At 36.8% G+C, this 15791-nt stretch overlaps 1 protein-coding gene across 5 annotated transcripts in view; it reads left to right on the top strand.

The window, feature by feature from the left end:
* ABHD2 (abhydrolase domain containing 2, acylglycerol lipase) overlaps positions 1 to 15791 on the top strand; it is a 121935-nt gene that overhangs the window by 25810 nt on the left and 80334 nt on the right. For 2 of the 5 annotated variants that reach the window (XM_056806588.1, XM_056806601.1), the window contains 3 exons: positions 6356 to 6435; positions 11705 to 11786; positions 15318 to 15518. In XM_056806588.1, coding sequence (XP_056662566.1) covers positions 15325 to 15518 — 194 coding nt within the window. In that variant the 5' untranslated portion in view covers positions 6356 to 6435; positions 11705 to 11786; positions 15318 to 15324. The remainder of the gene's footprint in view (positions 1 to 6355; positions 6436 to 11704; positions 11787 to 15317; positions 15519 to 15791) is intronic. The other 3 variants (XM_056806586.1, XM_016424159.2, XM_056806594.1) reach the window with 2 other exon arrangements.

The following is a 15791-nucleotide window of genomic DNA, read 5'->3' as shown; positions in this document are numbered from 1 at the left end:
TCATTTAAAAGAATTAAATTTTTTAAAAGACCTTTCCAGCACACTCCAAATAGCTTGTTTTCACCTATTTCTGTACATAATGTATCCCCAAGAGAATGTAAACTTGTCAAAGGCAAGAACTATTTTTCCTTTTGTCTTTTCATCCCAAGCACCTCACACATTGTCTTACATATAGTAAGCATTTGATAATCACTTGTTGGGAAACTAGATGGCTTAGTGGATAGAGAGTCAGACCTGGAGACAGGAGGTGTCCTGGGTTCAAATATGACCTCAGACACTTCCTGGCTGTGTGACACTGGGAAACCACTTAATTCTAGTTGTCAAAACATTCAATAATGTAAGGTAAGGGTCTTAAAATAAATATATCATTTGTTGTGCAGTTCTTATCATTGAATTGTTGAAAGTCAGGAATGTGTTGAATGTCTATGTATTTATGACTGTGAATGAATATAGTCATATAAAATTATTATCTTAGAGTATTTGCATTAAAAGAAATTTTCAAGGTCTTCTCAGCTAAATTTGGTCCTTTTTGAATAGATTTTTTTAATCCTTACCTTCTATCTTATAATTGACACTAGGTATGGGTTCCAAGGCAGAAGAGCAGTATGAGGCTAGGCATTGAGGTTAAATGACTTGCCAAGGGTCACACAGCTAGTAAGTATCTGAGATCAGGACCTCCCATCTCCAGGCCTGGCTCTCTATCCACTAAGCTGCCTAGCTGTCCCTTGAATATATAATTAATGGAGGTTCAATTCTCTGCAAGTACCTCCATTGTTGTTTATGTTTCCTCTCCTCTTTTTATACTTTTTTTTTATCTACTTTAATGATGCTTGGTTATTTAGAATTGAGTTCACTATCATCAATATTGATTTTGCATTGCTTGAGCAAGATGATTATAAAATATCATAGAAATAGATTCTTCCAAGTTGTTGGGAAATTACAAAATATTTATTACCTAGTAATTAAATATGATGGGAAAACTTCCTAATAGAATGGAATGTAGTATTTTAAGAGGTAATGGAATTCTCCCTCAGGAAACATCTTCAGGCAAAAGTGGTGAGACCAGTAATGGGTATTTTCATATAGGTATGGTTGAACCAAATGACCTCTGCAACATTTCCAAATCAAATTCTATGATTATGATCCTGACAAAGTCTTGGCCCAAATTCAAAAAGGGGTAATTGCTTTCTCTTGCAAAAAGATGGCTGACTTCATTGTTGGCAGGATACTCTCATAATGTACTAGTTGTGTCCCACTTATTTGAGTCAGCTGCTTCCAAAACCAGGTGTATCTGGTTTGTTTGCGTGTTCTTTGAAGGAACTAATCACACATCTTTTTTTGGTACAGGAAAAAAAAAAAGAAAGATAGCACTGTGAACTTTTTGCACAGATTATTTTCTGAAGAGACTTAAATGTCTTTATGAACTAAAATTGAGAAAAAAATTAATCCTACTTGTTGGGATGTTTATACCCAGTTGTCCTGGTAAATTGGCACATGCCCTAAAATTTTGGCAACACCACTAAAATGTTTCCATCCTCAAAGGCTTAGAGAAAAGATAAAAAGCCCAGGTGTAGACTGACTTGGCATTCTTAGAGCATCTTCCAATGTTTGTTTCTTGTCCATTTCCTCATAGCAAAACTTCCCTCTTGTATGCTATCACCCTAGTCCACATGAAAGTAATCACCTTAGTCTACATGAAAACAATGACTTCACCAATTGAATGGCACCCCAAAGGAGAAACAGATAAAACCACAATTTTTCTCTCTGATCTCTTCTTTTCAGAGGTATTGCATTGTATGAATGCCTTTAAGCAGTAATTGAATAGGCTGCAAGTTCAAGGCTGAGAAAATAATGTTTCTCTGGGCTCTTTTTCTCTGACATACTGTGCTCTGCTAAACCCCCTTTCTCCTGACACCCTTCCAGTGCCCTAACAATTCCAGTTTAAAGTAAAGCAGTGGACTTTCAGAGACAGTGCTCTGCCAGAACACTAAGACAAATCATTGTCAACATAGTGGGATTAATCCGTGAGGTAAGAATGTATTTGCCTGATGGAGTTTTTTTCTAGGTGAGGATGAGACTGATTTTATATTTTGTAGGATCAAAAAATGCTTTTCAGCAGGAGTTTTGGGAATTCTGGTCTAGGAGTATGCATATAAATATTTAATATCCAGCTCTCCCTTCCCCACAAAAAAGTGCCCATGACACACTTTTAAATTTAATCTACATTAGTAACATTTTTAGCATTACTAACATTTAAAATCTAAACTTTAAGGTTATCTTTAGTCTAAACAACCAATAAAACAATAACTCAAGACCTGAGGTATAGCTATTTCATTCATTTGACAGACATTTATTTATTGAGCTGCTAGAGACAAATCATTGTGCTGATAATTAAAAGGAAAGAGCAAGAATAGTTCTGACAACCAGATTTCATAGAGAAATTTAATTGGTAATGAATTTGAAATGATTCAGCTACTAGCATCTGGTTAGTCATAGTCAATCTACTAGTTGTGTTTTGGTGAAGTTATTTATTAGTGCTTGTCAGAACAAAATAGCAAATTTGTCAACTACTCATCCAACTTTATGAAGGGAAAAATTAAGTAGAACTTCTACAGAATCTTGGGAACTGAAGAATTGAATTAATGAGTAATGAAAATTAAGACTGGCAAAAACTGAAAGCAGAAGGTCTTTGCTTGGAGATTCTGCCAGCTCCCTACAAAAATAAGTATTACATTAGTTTTCCCCCCAAATATGTGGAACACAGTGTTCATTTCTCTCAAATCAAGTATCTTTAATAGTTCTGTATTACTTGGGACCAGGAATGTTATGGGGTACCTGAAATCAGTGGTATGCCACAGGCAGGTAGATTGTCAGCATTACTGGCATAAATATAAAAAAGAAGGAAAACAGCATTTTTCTTTCTTGGAAAAATTCTAGTTATTAGGAGAAACAGATCTCTCCAAGAACTTGTACTTTTCATTTGTGTGCTTCGTTCCTTAACATTGTATCCAGTAAAGTAGCACTCAGCCCCTGTCTCTGGAGAGAGAGGATGCAGAGATTTTTCTATTCCATGGCTAAAGAGACATAATCTTTACCCTCAGCATTTGTCTTTCAATTCATGTTATTAGCGATAGGAGACCATTTAAGCATTTAGGTAGCATAGAATAAACCATATGCTGGAAGAACCAGTCATGCACATACTGCCCACTCAGGGAAAACTAAAAGTTCTTTTGGATGCCCTAGATGCTGATGAGGCAACAACATCCTTTAGCAACAGGCTCTTTTTGAACTACTATCCCTTCTTTATGACTATTATTTTCCATCCCACTTGGAAAAGAGATTAGAAAATGTGCCCTAAGTTTTTCATATTATTTTACCAAGTAAACAGGGCTGATGGCTATGGTCTTCCTTTAAATCCTTTCCCTCGACACCTACTTTTGCCCTTTCACTAATTTTTTTTATTCTTAAGTGCCTGTTATATAGAGTAAGACATTGTGTTGGACTCTGGAAGATAACACCTCAAAGGAGGAGACTATAGGTAAAAAGAGGGCAATAATACTTGACCCTCACATATAATCAGCTCAGTAGTCCTTACCATCTAAGATACAAGATTACCTCCTTCCACGTCATGACTTTAAGACCATTCTGTACTATTCTGTGGCTTCTTTTCCTCTGCAAAACTGTCCTTGATGTTCTTTTTAACTTGATTTTATCTGTATAAAAACATGGGGAATGGAACATGATATGACTTGCTTTTGAAATGACTGGTTGCACTGAGCCCAAAATGATCAAATACTTCAGAAATGAGTTTTATGTTATATAATTGTCCTTTGCATTGGAAGATAATTTCACTTATGACTATTATTTGGATACAGTGGTTATTCTGTGGCATTCAGCAAATACTGTCGATGGCAATATCCTCTAATATTAAAGAACTAAGATGTGACTTAGAAGTCTTATAGTTATATGAAGCATTATGGGATTATAGTCAACAGATAAATATTGGAAACAAATCTTTGTTGTTTGCATTTTTTAATTCCAATGAGAAAAGTCCAACTTAATTATCTGAAGCAATATTGAATTTTTCAGACTGATTTTTATGCATAAAATTTTTTGGTTTGAAGCTATAATGGAAAGTAAGAAAACTAGAGAGAATGTTATGAGTATATCTATCAATGTAGAAATACCTATCCATGTAGAAGGACAATTACTTTCAAGTATCCCTGCAGTTAAGAATTAATGTCTTTTTATTTACTGTTTCAGTTAACTGTGTCCATAGATAGTGCCCTGCTATGTTTCAATAGGTGAAGTGGAAGATATAGAAAAAAAGAAGTAAAGAAGAAAATGATAGAAAAAGAGGGTCTCCCACAAAATTATGTAAACAAAATATGAAAATGTTATGTTTAAAGTATAGTCTAGAACTTTGGAATATAGTAGCAAATTGTGCTTTAATGCCAGAGCAAAGAGTGGGCTAGCAAGTAAGATAGGAATTGACAGAACAAAGATAAGCTAAAGTGACACTAAGGATCTAAGTCCAGAAATATTACAAATCACAGAGTTGCTTCCCCCCCAAAAAATTACTAACACATGAAATGTGTCTTTTTTCTTCTAGTTTACATCACAAAATTCATTTCAATTCAAACATTTATTAAGTGCCTACAGTGTACACAGCACTATGCTAGGCACTGGGGAGCTACATGATAGACACTAAATGAACCTTTCTTGAACTGAATTTCATTGAAGAACAAAAATGAAATAGTCCCTGTCTTCAAGAAATGCTCCTTCACTCAAAGAATTTATATTTAATGGGTCCCAAGTATATAAGAAGAAAGTAAAATGAAGTCATTTCAAAAGGAAAAGAGCACTACCTACCTGGAAAGACAGGAATGACCTCATGTAGGAGGTAGCACTGGAACTATGCTTTTAGGGAAGGTACTCCAAGGCCGAGGTGAGGAAGGAATGCAGGCCAGCCAAGGGGATCCCACTGAGGAGGTAGTGTCAACTCATGTAATAGGGCTAAATCAATTGGACTAGAGAAAAGGAAAGTGAATGAAGGAGGAGGTGAGTGAAATGAGATAAAACAGGAAAGGTCAGTGCTAACCAGACCGGCTTTAAATGCCAATCCGAGTATTCCTTATTTATCCTAGAGACAAGAGGGAACCCCTGGAAATTTTTAGAGTAGAACAAGAGGGAAAATTAGAGATCATATTGTCTAATACCATAAATCCCACACTTTCTTCAAGATCTAACTCCATAACATCTTGGGTATTAAATTCGCCCCTCAGTAATCTCTCCTTCAGATAACTGAAACATCTTTAGAGTATAGAACATGCAGCATCTCACTTCAGGTTCTCTTCCCATATATTGTTCACTAGCTGTTTCACTCATGAAAGCCTTGAATCCCACCAATGCAGGAGCTGTCATCTACTTCTCTATTACCCAAAAAACTTTGACAACACTGGAGCCCACAGTAGAGGATCATTACATATAATGATTGGTAGGTAAGGTTCTTCTTATTGTCATAGAGCCTTCCTTTGCCACTCAGGTATTCCACAGAGTAAATTTATGAGAAAATGGGCATAGTGCTTTTAAGTATACAATCTCTACCTTGTCAACAGATGTTTGGGTTTTTTTTCCACTTAAAATCAGTTGAAAAAATCTTCTCTAGCCTTTCCCACAGTTCCTTATCTGATATCTTTGATGGCAATTAAAACTGGTAGCCGAGGGGGCAGCTGGGTGTAACTCAGTGGATTGAGAACCAGGCCTAGAGACGGGAGGTCCTAGGTTCAAATCTGGCCTCAGACACTCCCCAGCTGTGTGACCCTGGGCAAGTCACTTGACCCCCATTGCCTAATCCTTGCCACTCTTCTGCCTTGGAGCCAATACACAGTATTGGCTCCAAGACAGAAGGTAAGGAAGGGTTTAAAAAAAAAAAACTGGTAGCTGGAAGGAAGCAACTTAATCTGCTGAAGGGTTCATCCTTAAAATCTAGTACTAGCAAGTTAGCTTTCTTTTCTCCCTAAGCCTTTGTTCCATTTCTTTTAAGAAGCAATACTGATTTGTATAGGCACTGTAACATTTAAAAAAGAAAAACAAGCGCTTCACTGGATCTGTCCATGAAGTAGCTTTTGCTTCTTTAGCATTACCTGTGAATGGAATAGGTCAAGAAACACTACTCATGGGCACTCATAAAGTGGGCTGTGGTTCTTTGCTTCTGTCTAAAAGTTCATTGCAGTAATCTTCTTTTGCCTTTCAGACAATTCCTTCATTATAGCTGTGCTCATGTATTTGTGTTTTGATTAGGCTACCTCCTTCACAATCTTGAAAAACAATAAAATATCTCTTTGACTTTTAGGATAATTTGACTATCTCAGCTCAAAGGCTTCCTAAAAACGACAGTCAAGAGTTTCTGCCATCAAAGAACAAGTGAAATCGGTAAGATTATTTTGCTACGGGTATTTTCTCCCTTTCTCTTGGGTTTCTCAACACCATATTGATCCAATAAGGTATTGACTTGAGAATCTGTACTTGTTACTTATTTACTTTATGAAATAGAATGAGGGAAAAGAATCTAGTCAAACCACATTAGACTATGTCTATTCACTTTCAAACAAAAAAGGGTAAAGAGAAAACTCCCTTTGGTTTAGTTCAATTCAATCCAAGAAATATTTATGAGATATATTCTCTGTGCTGGCTATGTGCTAGTGCTACAAACACAAAAAATGGTGTAACTCTTGCCTTTGGAGAGATTTATTCTGACTGTACATGAGTGGAGATGGAGGAGGTTGAGGGTATCCAATATATAGATATAGATCCAATATCCAGTATAGATGAATAAATATATATTAATTTGAAAAAAAAAGAGAGCATTGACAAATGCTGTTTGATCTAAGCCTGGAAGGAAGAGATGGATTTTCAGAGGCAGAATTGAAGAAGGGATCACATTCCATATACGGGGGGAATAGCTTTTGCAAATGCATTGGAGGAAGGAAATGGAATGCTGATTTCAGGAACAGCTGGTAGTACATTTTGACTGGAACATTGAATATGTGATAGAATAATATGAAATTAGGCTACTAGAGTCATTTGAAACCCAGTTATAGAGAGCCAGGATTGGTGAGTTTATAATTTAGCCTAGAGGAAGTAGGGCAGAGGCCTAGAAGCAATCACCAAAAGTTAGTTTAGTAGGACAGTAGCATGTTGAAACCTATGCTTTAGTAGGACTTTTTTAGGGGTGGTATGGAAGATTGATTGAAAATAAGAAAATAACTTAGGAAAATATGATGGTTAGTCAGGGTGAGATGTAATGAACTGGAGGCATGAACTTGAATGCTGGCTATAGGAATGGAGAAAAGGAGATGGATACAAAAGCTGTGCAAGAGGAATCCCAGAAGAAGGGTTTAGCAAGTAATGAATAGGGTTGACAGGAGGAGGAAGAAAGAAATCTAGGATGAGAAGGTTCAATATAATAATTATAGTTCTATTCAAAGGGGCCTCTGACATACTATCAGTGCTTAGTGAATTTGAGGAGAAGACATTATTCTTTTGGAAAGTTTAAAGGATGCATATGATAAAATTATCCAGAGGCATCTTGAGTTTTAAAGTGATATTCCAGAGTCTTCTGCTGAAGTCACACTTTAGCTGTCATTGTGATATAGAGGCTCTCAGGCTCTCCAAAGCTTTATTAGTAGAGCACAAGTTCTGATGGGCTCTTCAAATTATAATGACTTGAAAGTTAGGGACTCATTTTTCAAGCTGGCTAAATATAAATTTGTTTATCACCAGGAGATTGTTCTATTATCACTCAATCACTGAGCATTTATTAAGGGCATGCTATATACCAAGTTCTGTGCTAAGAAGCTAGAATACAAGGACATAAATGAAACATATCCTTGCCCAAGAATCTCATCTTCTATTGGGGGAAATATGTAAGTATAGATATAATAAATATACACAGACTAAAGGCAAAATAAAAATATAAGATAATCAAAGACCAGGTAGAGGGAAGGAGGACATTAGCAGTTGAGTAATCTAAAAGAGCATCTGCATCTTGAAGGAACAGTTTAAGTGGGGAAAATCTGTTTTTGTCCATAGCAACTAATGAATTGGCCTTGTGATCCTCTTCTGTTTCCATAATGAAGATAGTCAAGTGGAAGGAAGAGGAGATAATGGTACTAAGAATCAGGTAGCCCATAGTTAACTAGTGGTTACAACTGGTCATATTGTTCAATGACCAAGGAATTAGTGTACTAATAAAGGACCTAAGCCACATCCATCATTAACATTTTTGGAATTGCATACATTAAGAAAGTGCCAAGGGGTCACATTAAGTGAACAATATACCCTTACATGGATTCTTCAAAGTACCAGAAAGTGAAAAGTTCTGCTTTCCATACTTATGATGTGAAAAATGGGTTAAAATCTGAGAAATAGGAGCAGCTAAATGATTCAGTGGGATAGAGTGCCAGGCCTGGAGACACAACAAGTCCTGGGTTCAAATTTGACTTCACACACATCCAAGCTGTGTGACCTTGGACAAAAAGTCACTTAACCCCAGTTGCCTAGCCTCTACTACTCTTCTGCCTTGGAATAAATACACACTATTGATTCTGAAACAGAAGGTACAAAGTGTTGGTTTTTTAAGGCATCAATAAATATATTCTTTTAAAAATGAGTTTTAAAAACTGAGAAATAGTCAATATCTTGCTTTTCTCAATGAATTGTGTTATCTTTGGTGAGGACAGATGAGTAGAACTATTCACTTCTGCACTCCTGCTATTGGGCAAAGGATTTCTTTATTCCTTTTTGCTAGTCTTTGCTATAGGATATTTTCTTGTATTGAGTCTTGATCGGTTTTTGAAAATTAAGTAACAATTGGCTATTATTTGAGATTTGGGAAAATGCTTTCTTCTTGTCTCTGTTCATTAGTTTATCTCTTTATGATAAATTTTCTTGATGCAAAATAGCCTAGTGGTAAACCATTCCATGGAAATCTAGTATTAAAGCTACCTTGCCTATGAACTGATATTCTTCTAATTTTTATGTTAGCAAGAGGAAGAAAACAATATCATTTCATACATGTTGGAGCTACTTCAAAAGACAGAAGAATAGGAGATTCTGGAAATAGCCAGATACAAACATGTGTTGCTGTACTTCTGATCTCTTTTTGTTTGGAATTTGGGCCAGATAAGTGGACATAATCAAAATATCCTTCCTGTTGGCTATCCCCTGGGAAAAACTGGCAAGAATTCCATTTCCCTCTCCCTGAAATCACAAAGAGAGAGAGAATTAAATGGGCTAGAGTATGAATTTTCCTCTAAGAAAAAGAGAAATGCTATGGAATAAATCCCAGAGAAATCAGGCAAAGATGGTATTGTTATTGCCTAATTGTAAATTTATTGTGGAGAGCTGGAATATCTCAGATAGTAAACTTATACCTGCAGTAAAAGCACTTCATTCCCTTTGGCATTTATAAAGACATCTTTTCAGAGGACACACTTAGCAAACACCTGTTACTTAAGGCTGTTTTGCAGATCCATAAACAGAAGCTCATAGCATTCTGACATTCTGAAGGCTAGTGATAGTAGCAAAATGTTAATCTTGCCACAAGTTGTGAGGATGTACACATTTTAGAATCTGGTAGGAAAAAGCCTTCCCTTTTCCTATTCTTTTGTTCATAGTTAGTCTTGATTTTCTTGCCTATCTATTTTTCAAAATGAATTTCAATATTTCTTTGAAAAAGCCTATTGTCACTATATAAAAATCTAAAAATTTTCCACATACTATTGGCATTTGGAGGGTCCTCAGCTGCCATCTAGTTCAACCTATATTCAGAATGTATCAATATAACATCTACTACCAGTGGTCTTCTAGGTTCTGCTTAAAGACTTTTGTGAAACAGTGAATCAACTACCTCCCAAGGCAGCTAATTCTTCTTTTAAGACAGCTCCAGTTAGAAAAGTTTTTCTCACTGTAAGCCTAAAATTGCCTCTTTGAAAGCATTTATTAAACTACTGTGTACTAGGCACTGTGCACACTAAGACAAATGTATATGCCAGATAATGGACTAAGCACTAAAGACAGAAAAAAATAAACAATCCTTGACCTAAACGAACTTCCACTCTTATTTGGGGAGACAACCAATACATTGAGGGAAGTGGTGACCAAGAAAGGAGGTTCTGACCTAAAGAGTCAGAAGGATCCATAGAGCAGTCAGTTGACATAGGACAGTCAGCTGACTTGCCCTTTCCCAAAGTATTTGTGGGGTTTTGATTCCTATCCCTAGAACAAGGGGTGAAAAGAAGGTAGAGTAACAATGTAAGCACATGGCATTAGGGCAGGTATCAAAATGGCCTAAGTTGGTTGATTGGTATATAAAGTATAGTCAGGCTGGAACCAGCTAAATAGATAGCTCAGGTTAAACCAGCGGTTCTCAACCTCTCAGTTTGTAGCAATGAGAATACATAATGCATATCAGGTATTTACATTCCGAATCATAACTGTAGCAAAATTACAGTTTTGAAGTAGCCACCAAAATAATTTTTTGGTTTGGGGTCACTGCAACAAGAGGAACTGTATTGTGGGGTCACGGCATTAGAAAGGTTGAGAACCACTGGGTTAAACAGAATTGTGATAATCAAGATAGTTTGCCCTATAGCAGGAATTCCAAAGTGGAGTAATACAACTTTCTTAGAGACTAGGACTTGGATTGTAGAAGTCTGTTGCTGGGTGCTGCTGATCTAGCATGAATGGCTAAATGGAAAGTGAAATATGGCATTTTTCTGAACCTCCGATTCTTCATCTATAAAATGAGGGGTTTAGAGTTAAGACCTCTGAGGCTTCTTCCAGTCCTAAATCTCTAATTCTATGATCCGGTTCTTTTCTCCAGATGATATGTCCCTTCTTCCTTCAACTGATCCCTTCATAATATGGACTCAGGACTCTTCAGCATCCTAGCTTGCCCTCCTTTGAATCCTCTCCAGTTTTTGCCTGACTTTCCTAAACACCACTACCTAGAACTAAGCACAATGCCTGCTATCTTATTTTATTCCTTTCTCACTCTCTCAAGATATGGACATTTAAGTTATTTCTAACTTTGTGTGTCTTAGGAATATATATTAAGAGGGGGAAAAAAGCACAATACAACCCCCTTTATGTTATGTTCTATTTTAAAAATATTTTATTTTTCCTCAATTACATGTACAATTTTAACATTTTTTTTATTTTGAGCTCCCAATTCTCTCTCCTTCCCACCGTCCTTATCTCATCCCCTTCTCTCCTTCCTCCCCTTGAGATATGAAAAGCAATCTGATATAGAGTTTACATGTGCAGTCATGTAAAACATTTTTCCATACTATATATTCTTGTTTTTTAAAGAAATTTTGATGAGTGATTGTAAAAGAAGTTAAAATTCTAATGGGGATCTACTCTAAGTAAATAATTCAATTAAATATTTATTAAGGGGAGGAGTTAAAAATTTAGATAAGTTAAGTTCTCTACCATCTTGAAGCTTATTGTATAATGGAAAGATCTCACAACATAAATAAACATGTCATAGTTATTATTATAAATAAAAATTAATCTGGAGGCTTATTGCCAGATTTATAAGCATTTATTAGTAAAGAAAGAGAAAGATTCTTTCTCTATAGAGAGATAGGGGCCTCAGCCTTTCTAACTTTAGGGATAGATCTGATTCTCTATTTAGCAGGCTCAGGCCACTGCTTGCCAAAGATTACCAGATAAGATAAGAAGCAGAGGGAGCAGCTGCAGAGACCATTCATTCAAAGGTCAGTTAAAAAAATATAAATAAATAAATAAATAAATAAATAAATAAATAAATAAATAAATAAATAAATAAATAAATAAATAAATGAATGAATGAATGAATGAATGAATGAATGAATGAATAAATAAATAAATGGAAAGGCAACTCTCCTTACCAAGCTTGATTTTTAAGCTTCACTAATTCCTCCCTCTGTGGTGACATCATGCTAGCTCTGGCACATTGATACTTCAGATGTCCATGCTGGGGGAGGGGGGTAGAGAACTCAAGCATCAGGCCATCAGACATGACTATGACTCTTCTGTCCTGACACTAGGGTGCTTAGAATCCAAGTCCCCTATATAATTACCTCACACTTATTATCTATGACATGTACTTTAAATAGGGGGAGGGAGGAAAGCATTTATTAAGCACCTACTATGTGCCAGATACTGTTCTTTACAAATATTATCTCATTTAATCTTTGTAACATCCCTGAGAACTAAGTGCTATTATTGTATTTATTTTACAGTTGAAGAAACTGAGATAGATAAAAGTTAGGTGACTTGCCTGGAATCACACAGTTATCTGAGACTAGTTTTGAACTCAGGTCATCCTTATTCCAGGCCTAGCACTCTATCCCCCTGAATTACTAACTAATGTTTATAAAACAGAATGCTAGGGGGTTACCCACCAAAAGAGGATCAAAGGAGGCTTCTCTGAGAAGAAATAGCAGTTTAGTTTAGCAATAAAGGATTAGTTGGAATTTAGTAGGAAGAAGCAAGAACATTCCAGGAATAGTTAACTGAGCCAGAGGAATGGGCAGAAAGCTTTAAGGGATGATGTAGGAAAACAGAGTAGGCCAGTGCCTGGAGAATGAATTATATAAGAGGTGAAGTCATATGAGTTGAGGTTGGAAAAGTTGGGTGGCACCAGATTCTGAAAGGCCCATGGCCCCCAGACAAAGAAGGTTGAACTTTATCCAAGAAAGGCAACAGCATGAATGACAATTTTTGGGGAAAATGCTTAATGTGACCAGATCTATACCTAATGAAAATAAGTGTAATGGTACTCTGAAAGATAGAATGACAAAGTAGAGGTAGAAAGGCCTGTAAAGAAGCTAAGTGGTAATAAGAGCTGGTAATAGGATTGTAGCAATAAAAATGGACTAAAAGAGGAGGATGGAATGGAAAGGAGATATAGAAGTAGGAACAATAGGTCTTGGTATCTACAAGCAACAATAGGACTTGGTAGATGAATATAGGATGAGGTTATAAGATTAGAAATAAGAGAGGATGAGAAAAGAAAGAGGCAAAGGTAAACATCAAGCTTTCAGTTATAAAGAACAGGCAAATGGTGTCGTTGGCTGAAATTTTGGTCAGAAGGAGCTCATTTAGATGGAAAGATGTTGGTTTAGTTTTCAAGATGGTGAATTTGAAGCAGCAATATAATATTCACTTGGAGGTGACCTACAGATGGAGGTTAAGAGTAGCAGGTCTGGCATAAAGGTCAGGACTTAAAATGTAGATGTGAGAATCATCTTTGTACATGTGGTTGAAATCAGGAGAGTGAATGAGATTGCCAAGAAATAATCAGAGAAGGGAAGAAGGACTTATGAGGAAAACCTTGAGAGAATTTTGCCTTAGGGAATTAGGAGAATGTGAAGTCAGTGAAAAAATACAGGGGAGAACTTAAAGAACTATATGTATGCATTGCTTTGTGTGACCATATCAAATATATCAAGATTATAGTTTCTCTCGGGCATCAGAAGTTGGAATCAGCAGTCAGAGAAAACTTACTTGCTAATGTTCAAATTGGTATTTTATTGAACAAAGAACATACAGGAACAAATATGCCACCTCTTGACTGTGACTGAGGTCCCAGTATTTCCATAATCTGGGATACATAGTGACACAAATATTGACAAAGTTTTCACCAACCTAAAATTGCCTAATTTCTGCTTGGAACCCACAACCTTTGGCTGGAGTGACCCACTTGCTGGTGCCACAAGTATTTCAGGTCTCTCAGCAAAAACCAAATAGAAATGGAACATTATAGCACAGATCAGTATGAATGGATTAGGTATGATTACACTGATTTTGTGTAAGAACAGGAGATAAAGAAGGCACACAATATTCCAAAAGCATCAAAGCACACTGACTGGCCATTGAATAGCTTCCTTAGACCTCCACGGGCCATGTTAACAAGGCTCCCCTTGGACTGGCATACTTTGTGTGCCTTGAAGTGCCATATAAATGCCATCTCTTTTCATGGGAGCATAACATAATGAGGGGAAAAACATGGAGTCAGAGGAAATCTAGATCTGAATCTTTTGTTGTACAGACATTTTCAGTCATTTATGACTTTTAGTGACCACATCTGGAATTTTCTTAGCAAAGGTACTGGAGTGGTTTGCCATTTCTTCTCCAGTTCATTTCACAGATGGGGAAACTGAGGCAAACAGTGACTTATCTAGGGTCACACAGCTGTTAAGTATCTGAGACCATATTTGAACTCAGAAAATTGTCTTCCTGACTACAGACCTGGCACTTTCTCCATTTTGCTACCTAGCTGTCCTGGATTCTGGCTCTGTGACTATGGGCAAAATCATGTAAGCTCACTAAGCTTCTTTCTTCATCTGTAAATTAGGAATGATAATAATAGTTGATATTTATGTTGTGTTTTAAGGTTTGTATACTTTATAACATCCCTGTAAGGTAAGTAGGTATTATTTTCATTTTACAAATGAGGAAACTGAGGCTCAGGGAGATATTAAGTGACTTACCTAGGGTTCCCAGCAAAGATATAATTGAATCCTTTTCTCTCCTGATTCCAAATCCAGCGTTCTTTCTACTACACTATATCCCCTTTCAATAATAATACTATCTGAAGGTATTATTGCTTTGCTGTAACCATCAAATAAAATAATGTATGTAAAGTGCTTTATAAATTGTAAATGTTACATAAATGCCAGGTATCATTAGGAAGAAAGCCAGAAGAGAGTGTAGTCTTTGAAACCAAGGCAGGAACACATGTCCAGAAAGAAGGGGTGGTCAGCAGTGTCACATGCTGCAAAGAAGTAGGAGGAGGCTTGGGAAATGGCCATTGGTTTGGCAATTGAGAAGTCATTAGCAGAGAACAATATTAGTTGAGTGGTGGGGCGGGGAGCTAGATTATATGGAGTTGATGAAAAGAGGTTTGTGAAGAAGAAATCTTCATATTGGATAAAGAAAGCTTTTTCTAGAAGTTTGGTAATGATTAGGGAAGAGAGGAATAATAGCTGCTTAGAGACAAGGGCCAAGGGAAGGTTTGGATTTGGTGGGGATTTTTCTTAGAATTCTGGGAGACCTGAGCATGACTGTGAGGAGCCATTGAAATTGCTGCCCCTACTATTTCCTAGGCATAAGTCTATGTCACTGTTTTGGCTCAGCCGTTAATCCCTGAGAAGCATCCCATGCTTCTTTGGTGAGATTAGCACTTGGCACCTCTCTCAATGTGACCTACAGTAAATGCCAAACTTCTGCCTACCCTTTTTTCATATGCCTCTTCTCTGCAGGCTCAAGATGAATGCAATGCTAGAAACCTCCGAGCTCCCTGCTGTGTTTGATGGGGTGAAGTTAGCTGCTGTGGCTGCAGTGCTCTATGTGATCGTCAGGTGTTTGAATCTCAAGAGCCCAACAGCCCCACCCGACCTCTACTTCCAGGACTCTGGGCTATCTCGATTTCTACTGAAGTCTTGTCCCCTTCTGACCAAAGAGTAAGTGATTACTGCATTCTTCTGCCCAATTATGTTGCTTGGATTTCCAGAGAGAAGCCTGCAGTTAAACCTAGTTCATTTATGCTTTGAAATTAAGTTGACTTTTATACTATAGAAAGCAGGAGGGTTGATCACTATTTGTGACTTTAAATACGGGCTTTGTTAAGGTTAACAGCAGGTGCCACAATTGCATCTGCATTTTACTATTACAGTACCAGAGTTAGAAATAGACGCAATGAAGTCTTTTTCTTCCTTCTTTCTCCTTCTTTAACA

The sequence above is a fragment of the Monodelphis domestica genome, chromosome 1 (genome assembly GCF_027887165.1).
Source record: "Monodelphis domestica isolate mMonDom1 chromosome 1, mMonDom1.pri, whole genome shotgun sequence".
In the NCBI taxonomy this organism is placed as follows: Eukaryota; Metazoa; Chordata; class Mammalia; order Didelphimorphia; family Didelphidae; genus Monodelphis; species Monodelphis domestica.
This window is presented reverse-complemented; position numbering and strand designations above follow the sequence as displayed.